Source organism: Mesoplodon bidens (genome assembly GCF_964165515.1).
Source record: "Mesoplodon bidens genome assembly, chromosome: 18".
Taxonomy (NCBI): domain Eukaryota; kingdom Metazoa; phylum Chordata; class Mammalia; order Artiodactyla; family Ziphiidae; genus Mesoplodon; species Mesoplodon bidens.
The window spans coordinates 51,171,494-51,194,347 of NC_138175.1; the positions used below are offsets into that span (position 1 = coordinate 51,171,494).

The window sequence follows — 22,854 nt, forward strand, 5'->3', positions numbered from 1 at the left end:
TGAGCCTCAGTTTCCTCATCCGGAAAACAGGGCTTGTACGAGCACTTCCTCCTCCCCTTATTGTTCAGATTTGTGCATCATGGGGACTTCAGGAGGGCTAATTCTCCCCTCTCCTCCCAGCTCCAGTCTGTAAGACCTGCTTGTCAGTCCTGGCAGAGGGTCACCTGTCTCCGTCTGGAATCTGAGGTCATAGCCCCCTCCTCTGCCACCTGGTTACCATGATGACAGCCATGTGGGGTCATGCTCCCCCACCCCAAGTTCCAGGCCCCCCACCACCCAGCCTCTCTGGAGGTTCCCTAGCAACAGACCCAGGGTTGGGGCACCAGCCGGCGGGAGGGAGCCAGGCCAGCTGGTGGTGCCGGCCAATTTTAGCTCCCGCCCCCGGCCCCTGAGGGCCTTGTCACCCACTGCCCCAGCTGCCCCTTGCAGGGGTCCCTCGGCCACACTGCCTTCAGTGGGGTGCCACCCCAGCCCCAGTTGGCTCCCCTTGTACCACCTGCTGGGGATTCTTCTCCAAGCCCTTATCTGGGTGAGAATCAGAGGTCTTATCTGCCAGGATCTCCAACTCCCTTCCTGCCCTCCCCGGGAAGGAGGCCTGGGGTTGTGAGCAGCCCGGTGGGGGATGTGGGAAAGAGCTGGGGGCTCAGGAGTCAGCAGACCCAGGTTCGAATCCTAGGCACTCTGCTCCATCTGCCCTGTGACCTTGGGCAAGGTACTTACCCTGCCCTCAGCCTTAGGGTCCCCATGTGGAGAGTGCGGATCACAATTGGTCCCACCTTGGAAGTCAGGTGAGGGCACAGTAGGCAGCAGGCATGTGGTTAGGGCTCCAGCAGTGGCGGCTGTCTTTCTGCCCCTTGTGGGGAGCATTACCTTTCTGCTTCTTATGAATGAACTGTGTGACCTTGACAAGGCACCGTCTCAGCTGCAAGCCTCAGTTTCACCTCTGGAATATGGGGATACAGGTGCCACCCTCGTTGGGCTACTGTAGGAATTAAATGCAGATGAGGTGCTTTAATGCCCAGGATTTGGCCAATAGTAAAGCTTACTTAATAAAAATGACAGGAGTGTGAGACAGTGTGGCACAGCAGCAGTGAAGACATCAACTCTGGGGTAAACTGTCTGGGTTCAGGTCCCATCTCTGAGCCTCAGTTTCCCTACCTATAAAATGGGAATGATGGTGCCTTAATGGCCAGTGCTCATTAAATGGTGATCCTCATCACTGTTAAGTGGCCCGGCAGATCCCTGCAAGGAGCAGCCCGGTTCCTCCTCTTCGTTGCCTACCTGGCCTTCTGTCTTCCTCAGCTCCCTGTGTCCTCCTGTGTCCCACCCCCAGCCTTGGGAAGGGTGCAGGGACAGCCCAGGGTCTGAGCAGAGCCGTCTTGGCTGGGGCCTCTGTCACCCACACCTTGGGCCCCAGCGCTAAAAGGGAGGCACAGTCCCTGGGGCTCACAATCAGGACAGGATAGCCCGGAGCAGGCAGGTGACCTGCGGGGGAGAGAGGCCCAGGAGGGACAGGATGGCAGGAACACAACGTCGGGGACAGAGCGTGGTGTAGCGTGGGAGTCAGCGGGTGAGGGCGCCGATGGATTCACAGGGCGGTGCCGCCCCATGCCCACCCCAGCGAGGATGCAACAAAGTTTCCCACAGAAGGAAGGTTGACAATGTGGGGCTACAGTGTCAGGGCGAAATGAAAGACGGTTGGTTAGAGTGTTTGGAGTAGAATTTGGGGCAGTAAGGATCAGAAGAAAGCATTGTAGGCAGTAAACTGGAAGTCAGGTGTTGAAATATGTGCTTGCCATAGAATTGGGGGGCTGGATGGGGACACTGATGGATCGGGTGGAATGTTGGAAGCAGTGAGGGTTGGGGTAGAGGGTGGAGTCCAGGCTGAGTCGGCGTTGATGGGGGTTGAGGGCCGCAGCATTAGAACACGATATCTCGGAGCCGATGAAGGTTCTAGTAATTAGAAAAGGAAGTTGGGGGGGTGGGTAGACTGATTGCAGGGAGGGGTGAAGAAGAGACCTGATATCTGGGGTCCCAGGTGCTGCAGAGTTGGGGGAGCCCCAGCATCTTTGTTCTCGGAGGTGTCTTTTCGCAGAGAAAGATGGGGGACCCAAAGCCTTCTCTCTGGCGTGGGTTTGAAAAGCGCCACGAGGGGACCAGGGGCCATGGCTGGAGTTAACCGCCCCAGCACACAGGTGGATTGGATGGGCGCTGCTCACCTCTCATGCTCCGTCTCCCCCGCCCAGCATGGCACCCTGGGCATTGGCCGTTCCTCGGACAAGGGACCGTCCTGGTCCAGCCGCTCCCTGGGTGCCCGCTGCCGGAATTCCATCGCCTCCTGTCCCGAAGAGCAGCCCCATGTAGGCAACTACCGCCTGCTGAGGACCATCGGGAAGGGCAACTTTGCCAAAGTCAAGCTGGCCCGCCACATCCTTACGGGCCGGGAGGTGAGTGAGGGGAGAGGGCGGGGCTCGGGGCAGAATCCTGCAGCCCTGGCACGTGGTGGGAGGTAGGGAGAGGTCAGGCTTGGCCCTCACTTTGCTTTGTGACCACATGTAAGTCTCACTCTCACAATAGAACATCTCACATTTTGCCAGAACAACTCAAGTAGGAAAAGGGAGCCAATTTCAGGCATCCCTGAAATTGTTGGGCTGTCTCAGATCACAGGCAAGCCATGTGTAGTGTTTCTAAGAATTCATATGGTTTTTGTATCTAAACCTAGGCCACCTCCCTGTTTTGTTTTGTTTTGTTTTGTTTTTTTTGCCGTACGCGGGCCTCTCACCGCTGCCGCCTCTCCCGTTGCGGAGGCTCCGGACACGCAGGCTCAGCGGACATGGCTCACGGGCCCAGCCGCTCCGCGGCATGTGGGATCCTCCCAGACCGGGGTGCGAACCCGTGTCCCCTGCATCGGCAGGCGGACCCTCAACCACTGCGCCACCAGGGAAGCCCCACCTCCCTGTTTTAATGGTGGACTTCAGTCCCACCAAATCTTCCAGTGATCTTGATTGAGAACACAAGAGATTTATTCATGTCTCCACAGTCTCACTCTCCCCACTTGGCCTTCCAGGATGGGTATAGGTACTGAGTATGGCAACATTATTGCAGAAAGGGAGAGGACGCATCTAACTCACACTTAATGGGGAAAAAAAAGATGGTGGGTGGGTTTATGACCCCTCTGCACCTCTTTCAATTTTAGAGAAAGTAACTGGAGCAATTCATCCTGCCCTCACGCTGTCTGTGCCACACATACAAAAGTCACCAGGCCCCAGTGGTTTTATGGGCAAATTGTACCAAACATTTCATTTTTATGCTAATATCTCCAGAGACTAAAGAAAGAGGTTCCACTGCCAGACACATTTTATGTGCTCTTTGGTGACAACAAAGCCAGATAAGGCATAAAATTGTGGGCCCGTCTTACATGTGAATGTAGGTCCAAAAATCTTAAACAAAATATTAGCAAAAAGAACCTGACAGATCAATTAAAGAAAGCTGTGTGGTGACAAAGCTGGGTTTATCCGAGGAATGCACAGTTCTTTTCAAATTGACAATTTATTCATGTACTTCGCCACATTCACAGATTCAAGGGCAGAAACCATATGATCATCTCAATACTGGCGTAAAAAGTGCTTGACAAGATTAAAAACTCATTTGTGAAAATATGAAGAAAGCTAAGGGACCCTCTTCCCCCACAAAGAGCACATTGTTCCTCTCCTGTGGTCTTGAACATGATTCCAGGGTTTTCTAAAAGAACAGAGCCTCCTGAGGGAAGAGTTCTGTAATCCAGTGGATCTGGGGTGATTGGGGGGGTGACCCCAAAACCCTTTGGGAAAACTAAAGACCTAAGCTGGATTACGACTTTTGTAGTGCTGTACCCCAGTTTGAAATTCAAAATAAAAACTTAACTAAACTTCAGGATAAGTACAAAGAGGATTCAGTAACGTTCTGATTTTTCCCCCATGATGACTACCTCAAAGCTCTTTCAGAGCTATCTACAGATTTTAAGTGTTTACAGAGGTTGACTGGGGGCTTCCCTGGTGGCGCAGTGGTTGAGAGTCTGCCTGCCGATGCAGGGGACACAGGTTCGTGCCCCGGTCCGGGAAGATCCCACATGCCACGGAGCGGCTGGGCCCGTGAGCCATGGCCGCTGAGCCTGCGCATCCGGAGCCTGTGCTCCACAACGGGAGAGGCCACAACAGTGAGAGGCCCGCGTACCGCAAAAAAAAAAAAGAAAAAAAAGAGGTTGACTGTAAGGCTGCATAAGTTCAAATCCCAGCCCACAAACTTACCAGCCAAGTAACCTTGGCCAAGTGACTGAACAGCTCTGTGCCTCGGTTTCCCCATTTGTAAAATGAGGATAATCTCATAGGGCTGTTGTGAAGATTAAGAGAGTTCTCATTTGTAAAGCGCATAGACCAGGGCCTGGCCCGTGTGACTGCTCAGTAGATGTGAGGTCTGGTTATTATTTCTTGTCCCACGGTTTGTGCCTTCAAAACAAAGATGTTGATGGGTGAATGGTCTGAGATGCCCTCCCAGAGGGGCCCCCTCCAGGTCTCAGTCACCCTCACACTCACTCACACAGGCCCTTGGAGCCGCCCCACCCAGGCCCCATGGTGGTATAGGGGATATGTTTCCCTGCAGAAGTAAGGGTAGCACTGGACATGGTAAGAACAGCATGTGCAAAGGTCATGAGGCTCAGAGCCCACATCCACTAAGAATGGCCCAGATTGAGAGCTGTCTCTGGAAAGGGACAAAGGAAGGGTATCCTAGGGTGATCTGGGTTGGGGGAACCTTTCCTGGCTCGAGGGCCTGTGGTACCTAGACCTTTCCCCCCTTTCTTCCGTCTCCAGGTCGCCATCAAGATCATCGATAAAACCCAGCTGAACCCCAGCAGCCTGCAGAAGGTGAGGCCCAGGGAGAGGGAGCAGGGCAGGGGCACGGTTGGGAAGAGGGTCCTCGAAATGGCCCACCCTCATCTTTCTCTTTCTTCCAGCTGTTCCGAGAAGTCCGTATCATGAAGGGCCTAAACCACCCCAACATCGGTGAGGAGGGGAAGGGAGTGGGCTCGGTGGATACCAACCAGGGAACTTGGGAAAAGAGAGTCGGGGGAGGAGAGAACTGGCCGTTACAGTAATTAGAAAGACCTGTTTTTTCGTAGCAGTATCCCTGCTCCCTGGCTGTGTGACCTTGGGTGGGTCACTCAACCTCTCTGAGCCTCAGTTTCCTCCTCTGGAGCGGGGGGTGGGGTGGGGTGGTGATAAGAGGGCTTACTTCAAGGTCATTGCGAGGCTTGGGTAAGGTCATGCATGCAGAACACTTAGTTCGGAGCTAAGCTGTGGGAGCTGGTCTGATTATTGTCATCAGCAGCATCCATTGTCATTGTCATTATCATTAGGCAGTGTGGAGAGAGTGGGGTCTTTACAAAAGAAGCAGGATTTAGCCTGGCCTGAATGTGGCCGTAGCCTTTATTCATCCATTTGTTTATATATACTCGGTGAATACTTATTGAGTGGGCTGCTTGTGTGCCAGACTCTGGGGCACAGCGGTAAAGAAAACAGGTACAAACCCCTGGCCTCATAGAGCTGACATTCTTGTGAGAAAGTGGGAAGGTGGTGAAGTGGGGCCAGGGAGTTTGGAAAAGCTTGCCGTCGGCAGGGAGCCATCGAGTGTTCTTGAGTCAGGGGTGTTAGGGTCAGCACATGCGCAGTTACCAAGTGCTGGTGGAGGGTGAGGGGTCTCTTCTCTTGTAACTCCCCGCCCCTATCCCCTGGCCATTGCAGTGAAGCTCTTCGAGGTGATCGAGACAGAGAAGACGCTGTACCTGGTGATGGAATATGCAAGTGCTGGTGAGGCTCCTCCCCTCCCCGCCCTTCTCTCTGCGCCCCCTGTGCCCTGCCCTGACCCCGCTCGGCCTCTGCCCTGCAGGAGAAGTGTTTGACTACCTCGTGTCACACGGCCGCATGAAGGAGAAGGAAGCTCGAGCCAAGTTCCGACAGGTTGGGGTCACAGCTGCGGGTGGGGCTGGGAGGGGAGCCCCAGTCCCTGGGCACGAGGGTCTGATTGCTGGGTGTGGGTCTGGGCTGTCCAAGGACCTGGGGGCGTGCCTTACGGCAGGGTGGGGGTGAAGGTGGAGAGCTGGGTGGCTGTGGGCATGCAGATGCCCAGGTGTGAGGATACCTAGATGGAGGGAATGCAGGTACCCAGGTGGGTGGGCAAGAGGGTCAGGCATGAGAGTGCCCAGGTGTGCCAGTGTCAGATGTGTGGGTATGAAGGTGTGCCCCGTATATGAGTGTGCCTGAGAGGGCACACAGGTGCCAGGGTGCTGAGGTGTGTGAGTGTAGGAGTGTGGGTGCCCAGGTATGTAGGTGTGTAGCTGTGTGGGTAAAAGTGCATATGGCAGCTGGGGTGTATGGGTGAGGGGGGCCCAAGTGTGGGTATCTTAAGTTTGTGGGTAAGAGGGCACGCAGATGTGGGTGCCCAGGTGTGTGGGTAAGGTGCTTGTGGTTTCAGATGTGTGGCAGATGTGTTTCAGATGTGTTACAGATGTTCAGATGTGTTACAGATGTTTCAGACGTAACAAGGTGCTTGTTGTTTCAGATGTGTGGCAGGGAGGATGCCCAGGTGTGGGCACATAGGTTGGTGAGCAAGAGAGTATATGGTGCAAGGATGTCCAGGTGGATAAGAAGGTGTGTGAATGTCCAAGCGTGTGGCAGGGAGGGTGCCCAGATGGGTGAGAGGGCCTTCAGGTGTGAGGGTTTGGTGGGTGAAGAGATCTGAGCAAGGGTGTTGGTCCGGGACTGTCCAGCTGCTGGACGCAGCTGTACTGGGTGTGCGGGGCTCAAGCCCTGGAATGTGGGGCCACGTGTCTGTCTATGGCTGTGCGATGTTCTCACGCGTGTTTCTTGGTGTGAAAGTCAGGAGGGGCCAGTCCTCTTGTCTTGGTGCTGATGTCCGTGCTGGGAGGGTGTCCCGATGTCTGGGTACGAGGATGTCCGGGTGTCCGGGTGGAGGTGTGTGTCTGTGCAGGTCCCACATCATTTCCTGCTGTGGCCGAATTGGGGGGTGGGGAATGGCACCAGCATCACAACCTGTGCTTGGGGAGGCCTGGAGTCCAGAGCTCAGTTGAGGGGCGGGTTCATGGGTCTCTGAGGGAGGCCGAGGGGTTTGGGAGCCGTCAGTAACTGACCCCCCCCCTCCCCTCGCCTCCAGATTGTATCGGCCGTGCACTACTGTCATCAGAAGAACATTGTCCACAGGGACCTGAAGGTGAGCCTCCCAGCTCAGCCCACAGACCCCTGCTTGTCCCCAGCACCGCCCCATCGCCTGGGGTGCCCTGCACCCTCCACCATGTTCTCCTTCCTTTTGTCTTCGTGCTCCTCCCTCAGCATCCAGAGCCCCTTGACCTTTTCCCAAGCTTTTGTGGCAAAAACAAGGCCAGCTGATGGGGGAGCAGGTGGGGGATGGGGACAGGAGGAGGGAACAAAGGGAAAAGAAACAAAGTGTCCCCGGAACAGCCTCAGACTATTACATGCGGTCCCGGACAAGGTCACTGGAATGCAATAAAGACTTAGTCACTCCCAGAGCCTCCGGGAGACTAAAGAATATTCAGGAAACTTCAAGAATTGAGATCTTAGAGCCCCAGAGTCACACAGCCTCCAGGGTCTTAGAATCACAGGCATCACTGAACTTGAGAAGGACCTTTGGGAGGGCTAGTGCCCCTCGGGGAAGGGACTCAGCAGGGCCTCCCCCCCCCGCCCTACCCCCATTGCCTGGCCGAGCTGAACAGGGGCAACTCCTTGTCCCAGGGCCCCTGCTCCACAGCCCCACCCAGAGAGAACCTCCTGTCTCAGGACTTCCCGTCCTAGACCAGCGAGAGAAGCGTTTGTCTGGTGCGAATCAAGCTGTCTGTTGTCTTCACCGTGATTTCTTGAGCATCTACTGTGTCCCAGGCCCTGGTCTAAGTACTTAAGGAAGTGCTTCTCAAGGTTTCTGTAGCAAAGGACCAGGTTTGTTTGAGTATTTTCAATGCCCAATCCACTGTGGACAGGTACTTCGGTAAAGTATAATAAAAATGAAAGGAAAAGTAAAAGATGTGCAAAATACAAGCCCGATTTTTAAGATGATTATTAATAGATTTAAAAAACATAAAATTCCACTGTCAAATTGCTGTAGACGTTTTGAAGCACTCCCTCTCTCTGTACTGCCCCGATGTCCCCACACAACCCCCTGAGGAGGCACCTTGGAGGCTTCTGCGGGGTGGGGGTGGGGGGTGGAATCCATGGTGAACAACCTGGAGGAGGCACGCTCCCTGGTGGAAGGTCCTGGAAGTGGCTGAAAGGGGATTTGGGGATACAGTCTCCAGGTGGACCAACCACGGGGACCAACCCAGAAGTGAGGTTGGGGCTGAACTGCGGAGCCTCAAATGCCACGAGGGGGAGTGTCACCACTGAGCAAGACAGAGATGCCAGTAGATGGAGGTTTGGGGAGGATCCCTCTGGAGTGTGTGTCTGTGTGGGTTCTATCCCTTCGTTGGGCCAGAGGTGGGGAAGGCTGGTACTGAAATACACCAGGAAGTAGGGAGACCGGGAGGAAGCCCGAGATGCTGGGCTAGGGAAGCGCGGTGGTTGGGAGGGGCGAGGCTCGGGCAGCAAGTCTGAAGGGTGGGTTCACGCATCAATTTGTAGTCAACAAGCTGGAAGAGGCGGGATGCCGGAGGCTCCTTCCACGTGCGGGCTGTGGAGATGGCAGGCCTCTTTTGGATTCCAACTCTGCCACTTCTGTGCTGTGGGCATGAGGTGGCCTCCCTGAGCCTCAGTTCCCTCCCCCACGAAATGGCAAATAACAAACACGTGCCACCAAAAATAGACAAAACCTTATAACAGTACAAAGTATTTCTTGAGTGCTGACTCTGTCCCATGTGCTGTGGTAAGCACTTTCCACTTAACCCTGCATCTGCCCATGAGGCAGGTGCTATAATGACCCTTCGGTTTACACATCAGAAACTGAGGCACAGAGAGAGCCGGTAATCCACCCAGAGTCACACAGTGAGTGAGTGGTGGAGCTGGGATTTGAAGCTAGGAGTCTTCCGGAATCTGTACTTTAACCCCACTGTATGTAGCCACTCTTAAAAATGATAGTCTAAAAGCCTGGCGCATAGTAGGTGCACAATAAATATTATATAAAATGATTGTTTTCATTTTTGTAAGTCTTGAGTGATCCGTCCTCATTTTTTTTCTGGTGGGTGAACTGAGGCTCTGCAAAGGGCAGGAGGTTGCCTGAGGACCTCCGGCTCTGCAGGCCACACTGGATAATAGAGCTAATGTTATATAGCGCTTACTCGGCATGAAATATGGTTCGAGGACTTGTCACGGAATAATTCACTTAATTCTCAAACGTCCCTGTGAGGTGGGGACTGTGTTTATCCCCATCTTGTGGATGAGGAAACTAGGCCCAGAGAGGTAAAGTCACTGCCCAAGGTCACACAGGGAATAAGGGGCAGGGCCACAGTCAGACCAGGCCCGCTGGCTCTGGCGCCGCACACGTCCACCCTCTGCCCTCTCCTTGCCTCGCAGGCCGAGAACCTCTTGCTGGACGCCGAGGCCAACATCAAGATCGCCGACTTCGGCTTCAGCAACGAGTTCACGCTGGGCTCGAAGCTGGACACGTTCTGTGGGAGCCCCCCGTACGCCGCCCCGGAGCTGTTCCAGGGCAAGAAATACGACGGGCCGGAGGTGGACATCTGGAGCCTCGGCGTCATCCTGTACACCCTCGTCAGCGGCTCCCTGCCCTTCGACGGCCACAACCTCAAGGTGCTGGGCGGGGCTGGCACGGGGGCTGCGACTCCCGCGGGGAGGGTCTCTCTGGCCCTCACGGTCGGGCCCTCAAGCACCTCCTCTGCAGAGGGCTGGAGGGGTGGGGCCGAGGTCACAGGGCATGACGGGGGTCAGGGAGGACCCAGGTCCCCACAGCCGCACGGCCAGCCCAAGTGGACCAGGCTGTGTTGGGGTTCAGTGTGTGGGCGTGGCCGTCCGCAGGCTTGGGTTCAAATCCCACTCACTCACTCATTCACTCAGTACGTAGTTATTGCTTCCCGTCCACGGGTCAGGCTCTGTTTTAAGTTTTGCTGACACAGGGTGAGCAAAAGAGACAGAAACCCCTGCCTTCATCCATGCTGCTCCCCAGGCAATCCTTGAAAACACGCTAAGTGGGAAAAGCTGGTCACAAAAGACCACCTGCTGTGGGGTCCCCCTCTATGAAGTGTCCAGAATAGGCAAAGCCACAGAGACAGAAGGCAGATCAGTGGTTGCCTAAGACTAGGGAGGAGGGGGAGTTGGGCTACAGAGTTTCTTCTGGGGGTGATGCCCATGTTCTAAAACGGATTCTGGTGATGGTTGCGACAACGCGGTGAATATACTGAAAGCCGTTGAAGGGTGCACTTAAACAAACAAACAGAAAATCCTGCTCTCATGGACTGACATTCTTGCAGCAGAGCCAGGCAGAAAATAAAATAATAAGCAAAATATATAGCACGCTAGATGCTGGCCAGTTCTGTGGAAGGGGGTGGGAAGCGTGGGGTGAGTTGTAGTGTTGGGGCGGATTTTTTTTTTCCCTTTGAACTTTTTATTCTGAAACATTGCCAGTCAACAGAGAAGTTGTCAGCCTAGAACAGGGGACAGGTGTGTACCTTTCAGGAGATGCTCCGGTTGCCTGCGGCCACATGTGCCACGTGAGTGTCTGTATAAGCTCGTGGTACCGCTGTCATCACCGTTACTGATGGAACACATGGGAATCAGTTGCAGACACAATGTCCCTTCATCCCTAAAGGCTGCATACAGCAGGGATGTCATGAGACGCGGCCTTTCCCCATCCACGATCACGCTCACGAAATCCAGCGCTGATGTGTTCCTGGCTCTAACCCACGGCCCATGCTCAGGTGGCATCCGTCACCCCGAGAATATTCTTGGCAACCGTGTCTTCTGCTCCAACATCCGCTCAGGCGCCCTCATGGCGTTCTGTTGTCCTGTCTCTAGTCTCCTTTCATCTGGAACAGTCCCTCCACCATTCTTTGTCTTCCATGGCATGGCAGTGATGAGTTCAGGCCAGTCGTCTTGCAGAAAGCACCTTCCTCAGTCCGGGCTGCACAGTGTGTCCTCACGCTTGGATCCAGGTGGTGCATTTCGGGTGGGAATTCCTCAGCGGGAGTGCTCAGGCTGCTTGATGTGGCCGTGAGGCGCCATCAGGGGATCAGGGAGGTCATTGCCGAGGGCAGGCCAGCAGAGCCCTGAGTGATGAGGAAGGGGACCCCTTCGTCACAGTGGCATTGGCCAAGCAGCCAACTCCGCCGAGCCTCAGTCTCCACCTCTGTTCAGTGAGGACCCTAGGGTACCAACCTCACAGCAGCGATTCGAGGACTTGCTGAGATCACAGAATAATCTTTCTGAGCCCCAAGCATGAAGCCAAGAGAACTTTCCAAAGGGCCAGACCTGCCTCTCACCTGCCCCAGGCCCTTGTCACCTCCTGTTGTCCCAGTTTCCCCGCCAGGCACCCCAAGCCTTGCTGGGTGAAGGAGACAGGCAGCTGGGGGCAGATCCCTGCTCTGTCATTTCCTTGCTGAGTGACATTGAACAAGTCCCTTTCTGAACCTCTGTTTCCCCACCTGAAAGATGGGGACAGTTACAGCCAGACTGGGTGTGTGAAGCCCTTCACAGGGACTTGGCATCTGCCCAGGATGTCACGCTGGGAGCTGCCCTGGTGGTGGTGTCAGTGGCCTGACGGCTACTTCTCAGCATCACGTGACAGAGGCGGTGTGGAGTGGTGGTTACACAGCACAGGCTCCGGGGCTTGACTGCCTGGCTTTGAACCCTGGCCCTGCCACTTTCTGGCTGCACAGTCCCAGAGCAAGTGACTTAACCTCTCTGGGCCTCAGTTTCCTCGTCTGGAAAACGGGGCGTCCTAACCCTGCTTCACAGCATCCTTGTGAACACAGATGTCATATGTGTAAAGCACTGAGAACGCTGCCCAGCACCGGGTGAGCGGTCTGAAAGCGATCCTCATTACTATGAAATATTCACGACCCTTCAGGCTGTGATGATCTGCAGGCTCCCCAGGCACAGGCCTCCTCCAGCCCTTTTAGGAGAAGGCCCCCGGAGGGAGCTCCCAGCCCAGGCCCTGGCAGAGGGCTCCACCCCAAGAGACCCCTTCCCGCATTCACCCTACCCTCCATTTTCTGGCTACCTCAGTTCTTTATTCAGGATGGAAGGGGCTGTCCCTTGTCTGCCATGCCATGGAGCGTGGAGTTTATTTTTTCTTTCATAACCTTGGCAGGGCCCTTCTAAAAGGCCCTTAAAAAAAAAAAAGTCAGCATATAAATCAGTGCTCATTCTTTGAAACTGCCAGGGCCTCATAGCTTTTTGGAAAGACAGATGGGGGATGGGGGGCAGGATGCCCCTCTCTCCTCCCCTTTTGTAAACCTAGTATTAAAACACTTGCGGGGACTTACCTGGTGGCGCAGTGATTGGGACTCCGCCTGCCAATGCAGGGGACGCGGGTTCTTGCCCTGGTCCGGGAGGATCCCACGTGCCACAGAGCAACTAAGCCCATGCGCCACAACTACTGAGCCTGCGCTCTAGAGCCTGTGAGCCACAACTACTGAGCCCATGTGCCGCAACTGCTGAGGCCCGCACGCCTAGAGCCCACGCTCTGTAACAGAGGCCACCGCAATGAGAAGCCCATGCACTGCAACGAAGAGTAGCCCCCGCTCTCCGCAACCAGAGAAAGCCCGCCCACAGCAACGAAGACCCAGTGCAGCCAAAACTTAATTAATTAATTAATTTTTAAAAAACACTTGCAGAATCCCTGGCGGTTCAGTGGATAGGACTCCACGCTTTCACTGCCGAGGGCCCAGGTTCGATCCCTGGTTGTGAAACTAAGATCCCACAGTCCATGCGGCACGGTCAAAAAAAAAAAGGTACTTGCTCTGGACATGACTCGTGCTAGGCATTTACTTCTACAAACTCACTCCTACCCTGGCCTGGGGAGTGAGTGCTGTGATCCCTGTTCACAGATATGGAAACTAAGGCCCCGGAGGCTGACTCACCGACCCACCTCCCCTCTTGTCTGGCTTACAGAACTCACCCTCTCTAAGATTAACTCAGGGTGAAAAGTTATATCACTTTTTAAGAAAACTTTTTTGAAAACTGCTGCATCTATGACAACATTCCCATTTTACAGATTGGAACTGAGGTCGGGAAAAGTGGTGGGGTTTTTCCCACTGCATCAGGGCTGGGACTTGGAGCTCCTATCACTTTTGTCGGGGGATTGGGAGAATGATGTGTGTGTGTGTGTGATGAAAACGGGTGGGGAGGCGGGGCGGACCCCTCCCCCAGTAACCCCATCCCCCCAGGAGCTGCGAGAGCGAGTCCTCAGAGGGAAGTACCGGGTCCCTTTCTACATGTCAACAGACTGTGAGAGCATTCTGCGGAGATTTTTGGTGCTGAACCCAGCGAAACGCTGTACTCTCGAGGTAAGCTAAGCCTCCAGCCCCACACCCCTCCCACGGAAGCCTTCTTGGCTGACACAATTCCTCTCCCGTGCCCGACCCGCTGCTGGAAGGTGAGGGGAGACAGGCAGCCCAGGAAAAGGCTCCCAGGCCCGTCCTGACACCGCCCCCCAAACAGCCTCGCCCACTCCCCGGCATCCCAGTAATTAGCTAATGAGCTCCTAGAATGATTACAGGGTGCCAGGGACCCAGATGATGCGGAGGAGGCAGGGTGGCTTCAGGAGACTTCAGCTGGGTGGGTGAGGGATGGGGCGAGGAGGTGCTAGCTCTCAGGAAGCTCTTGATTCTGGGGTGCTAGGCCTTGGAGGGGGGGGCGGGGCAGGGCAGGAACCCCATTTGGGGGCCTGCGTGGGAGGTGGGAAGCTATATTTTTCCCAGTTCCTTCTGACATCTCTCTTTCCCCTTCCTGTCCCACTCCCCATTCCTGTAGCAAATCATGAAAGACAAATGGATCAACATCGGCTATGAGGGTGAGGAGTTGAAGCCATACACAGAGCCCGAGGAGGACTTCGGGGACACCAAGCGAATCGGTGAGGGTCAGGGGGAGCAGGGCCATAGGCCGCAGAGCCAGGGGTAGGAGCTTCCCAGCACCTACTCCTCTGGTTAGTGTATCACAGAAGTTTGCAAGGCAATTGGGGAGAGCGGAGAGGTCTGGGCTCCAGTCCCCGTGCCACTACTTTCTAGCTGTGTGACCCAGGGCCAGTGGCTTCCCCTCTCTGTGCTTTTGTTTCTTCATCTGTAAAACGGGATGATCAGAGGGCCTATCTCATAAGTTTGTTATGAATAGTCAATGAACGAATTTATATAAAGCATTTATATCAGGCATGTAATAAGTGCTTTTGTGTTAGCTTTGACTGTTAAGACACAAGAAATCACAGTCACTTCCAGAAGAGTTTGGTCAAAGCCATCAGTAATCAGCATGTTTGAGAAAAACTCCCACCTTGGCACATGCCTCACCCTCCACCCATTTGGTCCCAGTCCCTTCAGCCTGGAACCCTCGAACATTTGACCCCAAAAGCATTAGCCCTGGAAGAGCCCCTTAGGAACCATCCAGTAACCTTCATTCTACAGCTGAGGAAACCAAGGCCACCATCAGATCTGACTGTATTAACAGGACTTCCTGGTTGCAAGTAACAGAAAACCCAAGCCATTCTGGCTTAAACCAGATAATAATAACAGGTTGAACCATGTGAAATTGCCATTGTAATAGCTCAAAAATTGTTAATACCAGCAATTTCATGTGTTCTAACCTAATAGTGATGTTATTCATTCACATAACTGAAAAGGCCAGGGTATATCCGCCTTCAGGCACAGCTGGATCCAGGTGCTCAGAGACAGTTGTTAGGGATCTTCTCAGTGGTGGCTTCTTTCCCAGGCAGCTCTCCCCGCCAGGAGCAAGCTGACAGCAGCATATCTTGGCGGCCTGGACACCCCATCAGGAAGAGAAGCCACTTTCCTAATGTTCCAATAGAAGCCCTAGGGCGGTGCTCATTGACTACCCCTGAACCAGTCAATTTGACTTTGGGGATGGAACACTTTTATCGGCCAGAACTGGGTCATATGTCCACCCTAACCAATCACTGTGGCTTTGGGTGTGGATCATTCTGTTGGCCATACCTGGGTCATCTGCCCACCCTAAACCAATCAGTATGGCCTTGGGGATGGGACACTCTGATGGTCCAGACCTGAGTTATATGCCTGCCCTTGGGGCTTGAAGCAGGCAGGAGTCAGCCAGGTGATCTGAGCTGGGAAGAAATGTTCTTCCAAGGAAAATCAGGGTGCTGCTGGCAGAAGGAGGAATGGATACTGGACAAGCCAAAGAGCAGGCGTTACGTGACGCAGAAACGAGTGGAAGGGAAGGATCTGGGGCGACTGAATCTCCTCTCCATCCCCCTCTCCCAGAGGTGATGGTGGGTATGGGCTACACGCGGGAAGAAATCAAAGAGGCCTTGACCAGCCAGAAGTACAACGAAGTGACCGCCACCTACCTCCTGCTGGGCAGGAAGACTGAGGTCAGAAGGCATCAGGGACATTTGGGATGCGCGATGCCCGGGGTGGTGGGACTTCTGGGACAGAGGGACCAGGGGCTGAGGTTCCTCGTCTGTCATCTTCCTGCAGGAGGGTGGGGACCGGGGCACCCCGGGGCTGGCCCTGGCACGGGTGCGGGCGCCCAGCGACACCACCAATGGAACAAGCTCCAGCAAAGGCACCAGCCACAGCAAAGGGCAGCGGAGTTCCTCCTCCACCTACCACCGCCAGCGCAGGCATAGCGACTTCTGTAAGTATCAGCCCCACACCCTCACATGCCATCCCTGGTCCCAGGGCCTCGGACCTGCATTACATCAGGGTTCTCTGGCTGGCAAGCAGGAGAAACCTGCTCGAGCCAACTGCAACAAAGGGAGGAATGTCTTATAAAGGTGCAGGGACATTGCGTGAAATTTGGAGGCAGTCAGGCTCAGTAAGGGATTAGAAACTGGAAAAGCAGCCAGACCCAGACACTCTGTGTCTTGCTTCTTCTCTGCTCGTCTGTTTTTTCCTTTCTTACATATCCTGCCTTATCTTTTTCCCAGTCTCTTAACTCCTTACAACTCAGTTTTAGAGGCCAACTCAAATAATAGCTGGAATCTCTTTGGTCCACTTGATATCAGGGTCCGGTTGGGATTAATCCACTTGACTAGGACACAGGATGACACATTGTACAAAATGGCTGCTGAGAGCCTGCCCTCTGGCCTCTCCTCCTTACTTACTAGTGGGAAGGGAGTGGGCAGACACCTGATTATATCCCACATTCTGCAACTAACATATATCTCATCCCCTGCAGAAAACAGACCCACCACCACTACCACCACAAATGAGACATGGGAACTTCCAAGAGGTCTCTTACCTATACCCTCATCAAATGTTAATCATCCCCACTATTTTTTAACAGCTTTATTGAGATATAATTCACATACACTTAAGGTGTTCAGTTCAGTGGCGTTAGTATAGTCACAGATTTGTGTATCCTTCACCACAGTCAACTTTAGAACATTGTCAATACCCCATAAAGAAACTCCATAACCCTTATTCATCTATTTCAAATCTCCCATCCACCCCAACCTCCAGCCCCTGACAACTACTAATCTATTTACTATCTCTGTAGATTTTCTTAGTCTGGACATTTCATATGAATGGAATCATACAGTATGTGACCTTTTGTGACTGGATTCCTTCACTTAGCATCATGTTTTCAAGGCTCATCTGTATCGTAGCAGTATCAGTGCTTCATTTCTTTTTATGGCCAAATAATATTCCATTGCCTGGATATACCATATTTTGTTTATCCATTCATCAGCTGAGGGTCATTTGGGTTGTTTCCGCCTCTGGTTACTGTGAATAGTATTGCTGTGTACATTCATGTACAAGTTTTTGTGTAGATCTATGTTTTCATGTCTCTTGGGCACATACCTAGGAGTGGAATTGCTGGGTCATATGGTAACTCTACGTTTAACAGTTAAGGAACTGCCAAGGTGATTTCCAACTTTCCGTTATTTTTGCAGCCCCACTTCTCTCTAGGGGTGAAATTCTTTACTCTGGGACGGGCACTAGTACAGGGAGAGGGGAGTCAGAAGCTTAGCATCAGTCCTGAGCAGAACCTGCTTTGTTCTGGATGGTCAAGCCGTTCCCCTCCCCTGGATCTCCTTTTCCCCACCTATAAAATAGCGAGATTGGCCCAGAGAGTCCCTAAGAAGCTTGTGACTCCAACAGCCTACGGTTAGAACATGGTAACCTTTCAAAATAACCCACATGGAGACCTTCTGGGTTCTGGGGTTCTTGGGATAAAAGATGGTTTATGAGTACCCTGTGTCTGTCATTGTAGAGCTTGTTATGGTTCTGGGACTTTTGCGCATTAAGTTTCCTGAGGATTTAACATGCAGAAGTTCTGACTCTCTGAAGTTCTAGAACATGTTTAACCCCCGGTTCTAAAACTATAAATTCCCAAGATGTTCTAAAGGACAAAATTTGTTTTGTTTTGTTTTTGCAACTGTTACACTCACATCCTTCAAAACTTGATAGCGCAGGAAGGGTAGATGGTAAAAAAGTCTTTGTCTTACACATATCTCACAGCCCCCAGTCTTCCTTGGAGGCAGCCACTATTACCGGTTTTATATCAATTCTTTCGGAGAAGTTTCATTCATATATAAATATATAAAGAGACAGATGTGAAAAGAAGGAGAAAAAAAAAATTTTAACGGATAAATATGGATAAATACAATATTAATATATTAATATACTATAAAGATATATTCTCCCCTTTTAATAGAAATGATAGCCTTTAGGCAACATTCATTTATAAGCAAGTATAGATAAATAGATATAGTTAAACACTTTTCGCCCCTTTTTTTTTTTTTTTTTTTTTGTGGTACGCGGGCTTCTCACTGCTGTGGCCTCTCCCGTTGCGGAGCACAGGCTCAGCGGCCACGGCGCACGGACCCAGCCGCTCCACGGCATGTGGGATCCTCCCAAACCGGGGCACGAACCCGTGTCCCCTGCATCGGCAGGCGGACTCTCAACCACTGCGCCACCAGGGAAGCCCTCGCCCTTTTTATACACATTATAGCCCACTGTAGACCTCATACCTTGCCTTGCCTTTTCTACCTCATAATCTATCTTGAAGATCTTTCTGTATTGGAACATTAGTTGTAGTTGCATAGTATTCATTGTGCGACAATATTGTGACCTACTTAGTTATCCCCATATTAAGGGGCATTTAGCCTGTTCCCAATCTTTTGGTCTGAAAAAAAAAAAAGAAGGATGCAGTGAATAACCTGTATGTGTGTCATGTCATTTATGTGGAGCTTCTGGGTCAGTATATATGTTGTCACTTAGATATTATCAGAATGGCCCATGCAAAGGTTGTAGCCTATGTGAGGAATTCTAAGGTTCTAAGGATCATCTGGAGTAGGTTCTGGCTTTTCCAGGTGACACCAACCCTAAACTGTCCCCTCCCTCTACCAGGTGGCCCATCCCCTGCACCCCTGCACCCCAAGCGCAGCCCAACCAGCACAGGGGAGGCGGAGCTGAAGGAGGAGCGCCTGCCAGGCCGGAAGGCGAGCTGCAGTGCCGCGGGGAGCGGGAGCCGAGGGCTGCCCCCCTCCAGCCCCATGGTCAGCAGCGCCCACAACCCCAACAAGGCAGAGATCCCAGAGCGGCGGAAGGACAGTACGAGCACCCCTGTGAGTGGAGGGGCTGGGGGATGGGACCAGGGGTGCCACGACCTGTGGCGCAGCCTATCGATGCCACCTGGGTCACATTTTTCAGACTCTGCTGTTTCCCATCCTGTTCCCCAGACCACCACACAGGATCCTTTGTTTTATCCATTCAGTCGTTCACTCAACAGACATTTATTGAGTGCTCTCTCTGCCTAAGCTTGTACTTGATTCTAGTGTATAAATTAGGATTCAGTGTCAGAAGGAAGTACTCTGTGCTTTCGACGGGAAGGATTTAATACGGGGAATTAGGTGTGGTGCTTACACAATTGTAGGAAGGGCTGGAGGGGCAGGCAATAGACAAGACCTACAAGAATGACATATTGCCACAGCAGAATTGACCCACCAAGGGAGCTGCCGCCTCTGAGGCCACCTCTAGCTCTGTTGAATTCAAGAACATACAGTCATGGCTGCAATGCAAGACTCAGAAACTTCAGTCTCCAGAAGAAGATCCTCTGCTGCCCAGAAGTCTGGAGAACCGGCACTGGTGCCCTGCTGAAGCAAAGACCCTCATCTCACGGATTTGCCTGTGTGAGCCCAAGTCAAAGGGGGCAAGAAAGTGGCTGCCACCCCTTTTCCACCTTCCAGATCTTCATGAGTACAAAGATTGGCAGAACCCATTCATATCCAGAACCTGGGCTGCAGAGGAGTTTCTGGGGAATGTAGCATTTGGCTTTCTTGCTTCTACAGCTCCTTAGAATAATATAATAATATAATACAAGCTAAGGGAACCATCATCAGAGACAAGGGTGAAGACAAGTTACAGGAAGGTGGTCAGGATGCTGAAGCTACATAGACCAGAGTTTGAATTACACTGATGAGCTGTGTGACCTTGAGCAAGTAACTTCCCCTCTCTGGGCTTCACTATTCTACCCTGTGAAAATGAGCTCATCAAAGAACTTGGGTTGTTGGGAGGATCTTGTACAGTCTTCACACGGTGTCTGGCTCAGTAAGCACTCAATGAATGAGAGCTGTTGTAATTGTTGAAATAAACCTACACTTTAAGAAAGTAGAAAAGGAACAGCAAATTACCCCCCGTACCGCACGCCCAGCAAAGCAGTAGAAGGAAGAAAATAATAAAGAGAAGAAAAGAAATCAATAAAGGAGAAAACAGATGTACCCTAGAGAAAAATCAAGAAGCCAAAGTCTGATTCTTTGAAAAGATTAATAAAATCAATGGACCCCTAGCGAGACTAATTAATAAAAAAGACAGTACATAACATTGTAAATCAACTATACTTCAATTTAAAAAAATAAAGAAAAAATACAGCAAACACAAAATTACCACTATCAGAAGTGAAAAAGAGAACTTTGTTCTAACATAAAAAGGTAGCAAGATGGTATTAGGAACTGCTCTATGCCAATAAATTTGACAACTTAGACAAAATGGACAAATGTCTTTAAAAACACAGTTAACCAAAACTGACACGAGAAGAAATAGAAAACCTGAACAGTCTCAACATCTTCCCATAAAGAAAACTCCAGACCCAGATGGCTTTAAGCTGGTGGAAGTCTTCTTCCACACACTGAAAGAAGGAATAATACCCAACTTAGGCAGACTTCCAGAGGGAAGAAAGAGGGATTGCTTTCCAACACATTTTGTGAGGCAACAGAATCCTGATATGCCATTCCTGTCCTCGGAGAGCTCCATGCAGTAGGGGGTGGGGATGTATGTGTGAACAGATACGGTCAATCAAAGTGATTAAGGCTGTAGCAGAGAGTGCAAAGATGGTAGCTGAGTCAGCCTGGGGCCAGGGCGTGGATACATTATGAACTGCCATTATGAACTGACACCTGAAAGATACCTAAGAGTGAGTCAGAGGGAAAGGTAGGAGGAATATCCAAGCAGATAAGACAGCATGTGCAAAGGCCTTTATGAGGAGAGGCAGCCTGGCATGAATATGTTTTTCAAAGTTTGACGTGGCTAGAGGTGGGGGGGAGCTGGGAGAGGAGAGGGGGGCGAGGCTGCCCCCTGGGAACCTTCCCTGACCTTCTCTCCTCCCAGCTCCAAGGCCTTCTATGACTCTCAGCCTACATGGCTGGGATGGCCCACTAACCCTTCATGTCTTTAGCCAAAGTACAATAAACCACCTACTCACTTTCAGTTCACACACAGGCCCCTGCCTCGTTCCTTTTATCTTTCTTTATTTCTTTATTATTATTTTTTTTTGGCTGTGCCTTGCAGCATGCGCGATCTTAGTTCCCCCACCAGGAATCGAACCCAGGCCCCCTACATTGGGAGCACGGAGTCTTAACCACGGGACCGCCAGGGAAGTCCTCCCTGCCTCGTTCCTAATGAGGGAGGCCAGAGAGGGTAAAAGGGGGGATTAAGGGGTGTCCCTTTGCTCCCTCACTCTCCTCCTGGCCTTGTCTCCTGCAGAACAACCTCCCCCCAAGCATGATGACCCGCAGAAACACCTACGTTTGCACAGAACGCCCGGGGGCTGAGCGCCCATCCCTGTTGCCAAATGGCAAAGAAAACAGGTATGGAGGGAGGGCAGCAACAGGGAGGGGGCAGTGGGGTGTAGGTGAGCAGGGCCCCCCTTGATCTCAGATGATAGATGCGGGGAGGGGTGCCATGGGGACTGGGGAGTCTGTGTCTGCCCTTCCCTTGGCAGAATCTACCCATGTCCTGCGTCTCCCAGACTCCCCTGAAGATCCTCCACCCTTAATTAATTAGTCGTCAGCACCAGGAAAGCAGTCTGCCCCATTCTCTGCCTACGAGCCTTGGGAACCTGAGTTGATTCTTTTTCGTTTTTTTTTTTTTTGAATGATCCATTTTTAGAGCTAGAGAGAAGCCCCAGATTGTCACAGCTTCAACATCCTCTGGTTGGCTGGGTTTCAAACTTCTTTGCCTGAGTCTGTTCGGTCTCTTTCAGCTGGCATGTGAGGGAAACCAGTACAGACTGGCTGGAGCATAAAAAGGGAATGAATTGGTTCACATCACAGTTCAAGTCTGGGAGTGGGGCAGGCTTCAGGATAATGACACTGCCGCCCACCAGGACTGGCAGGCATGACGCCGAGGTGCACTCTGGGAAGCACCTGATAAACAGATGCAGGTGTTACTCTTTGGTGGGGCCAAGGTAATGGAGTGGTTGAGGGCAGTGATTCTGTGGCTACTCAGCTCTGAGTTTGAATCTTGCCTCTTAGCTCTTCGGCAGGTATCTGAGCCTCCATTTCCTCCTGTGTAAGATGGGGCTGATGTTCTCTGCCTCCAGACCCTATTAGAGGGATCCAGTGGAGATCAGGTGTGTCCTTGTACCTGGCACAGGGTCTGAGACACAGAAGGCATTTGATGAGTACGAGCTTTTTTTCTGGTTGTTAAATAAAAATAATAACAGCCAACATTTTTCAAGCAGTAACCAGATGCCAGGCCTCTGTACATTAGCTAGTTGAATGCCCCTAACAATTCTATGAGGTCGATCCTGGTATCTCGATTTTACAGCTGAGGAAATGAGGCATAGATAGCTTAAGTAACTTGTCCAAGGCCACATAGCTGGTAAGTCAAGGAGCAAAGATTCCAGACTGACTCCAGAATCTGTACTTGTAACCACTATAATATATGGCCTCCCAGTTCTGGCCGAGAGATAGTGTATAGTTAGATTATAGATTCAGGAATGAAAAGACCCCAGAGTGCAGTGGATGAGATGGAGGTTTAGTCCTCTGTGATGCAACCATCCAGAGGTAGGAGGCAGGGTCCTCCAAGGATTCAGGACCAATCTCAACATGAGGCTCCAGCTCTGGATCTGAGGCCACTGCACCAGTTACCACTATTTCCCAACCAGCAAGTAGGGTGGAAAGAAAGTGGAGTGCAAACTGCTTTCTTTTTAGAGGCATGACCCAGAAATGGTACAAAGCACTTCTGTTTATATTCTATTGGCCAGAGCATGGTCACATGACCACCCCTAGCTGCAAGGGAGGCTGGGAAACGTAGTATCTGGCTGGGCAGCCATGTGCAATGTTCATACTCTAAGGGGTTTGGTCACGAAGAGTAAAAAAAGGTGTATGGATTCTGAGAGCGAGGTAGTGGTATCTGCCAATCAGGGCTCC

The 22,854-nt window shown here is 52.1% G+C and overlaps 1 protein-coding gene across 3 annotated transcripts in view; it reads left to right on the plus strand.

The window, feature by feature from the left end:
• The window catches only part of MARK4 (microtubule affinity regulating kinase 4), a 30,349-nt gene that overhangs the window by 2,637 nt on the left and 4,858 nt on the right, over positions 1–22,854 (plus strand). For 2 of the 3 annotated variants that reach the window (XM_081215854.1, XM_081215852.1), the window contains exons 2-14: positions 2,247–2,447; positions 4,848–4,901; positions 4,991–5,039; positions 5,778–5,843; positions 5,923–5,993; positions 7,207–7,263; positions 9,570–9,806; positions 13,400–13,519; positions 13,986–14,085; positions 15,458–15,567; positions 15,674–15,833; positions 18,554–18,771; positions 21,185–21,288. In XM_081215854.1, the coding sequence (XP_081071980.1) occupies positions 2,247–2,447; positions 4,848–4,901; positions 4,991–5,039; positions 5,778–5,843; positions 5,923–5,993; positions 7,207–7,263; positions 9,570–9,806; positions 13,400–13,519; positions 13,986–14,085; positions 15,458–15,567; positions 15,674–15,833; positions 18,554–18,771; positions 21,185–21,288 (1,547 nt within the window). The remainder of the gene's footprint in view (positions 1–2,246; positions 2,448–4,847; positions 4,902–4,990; positions 5,040–5,777; positions 5,844–5,922; positions 5,994–7,206; positions 7,264–9,569; positions 9,807–13,399; positions 13,520–13,985; positions 14,086–15,457; positions 15,568–15,673; positions 15,834–18,553; positions 18,772–21,184; positions 21,289–22,854) is intronic. The other variant, XM_081215853.1, reaches the window with a different exon arrangement.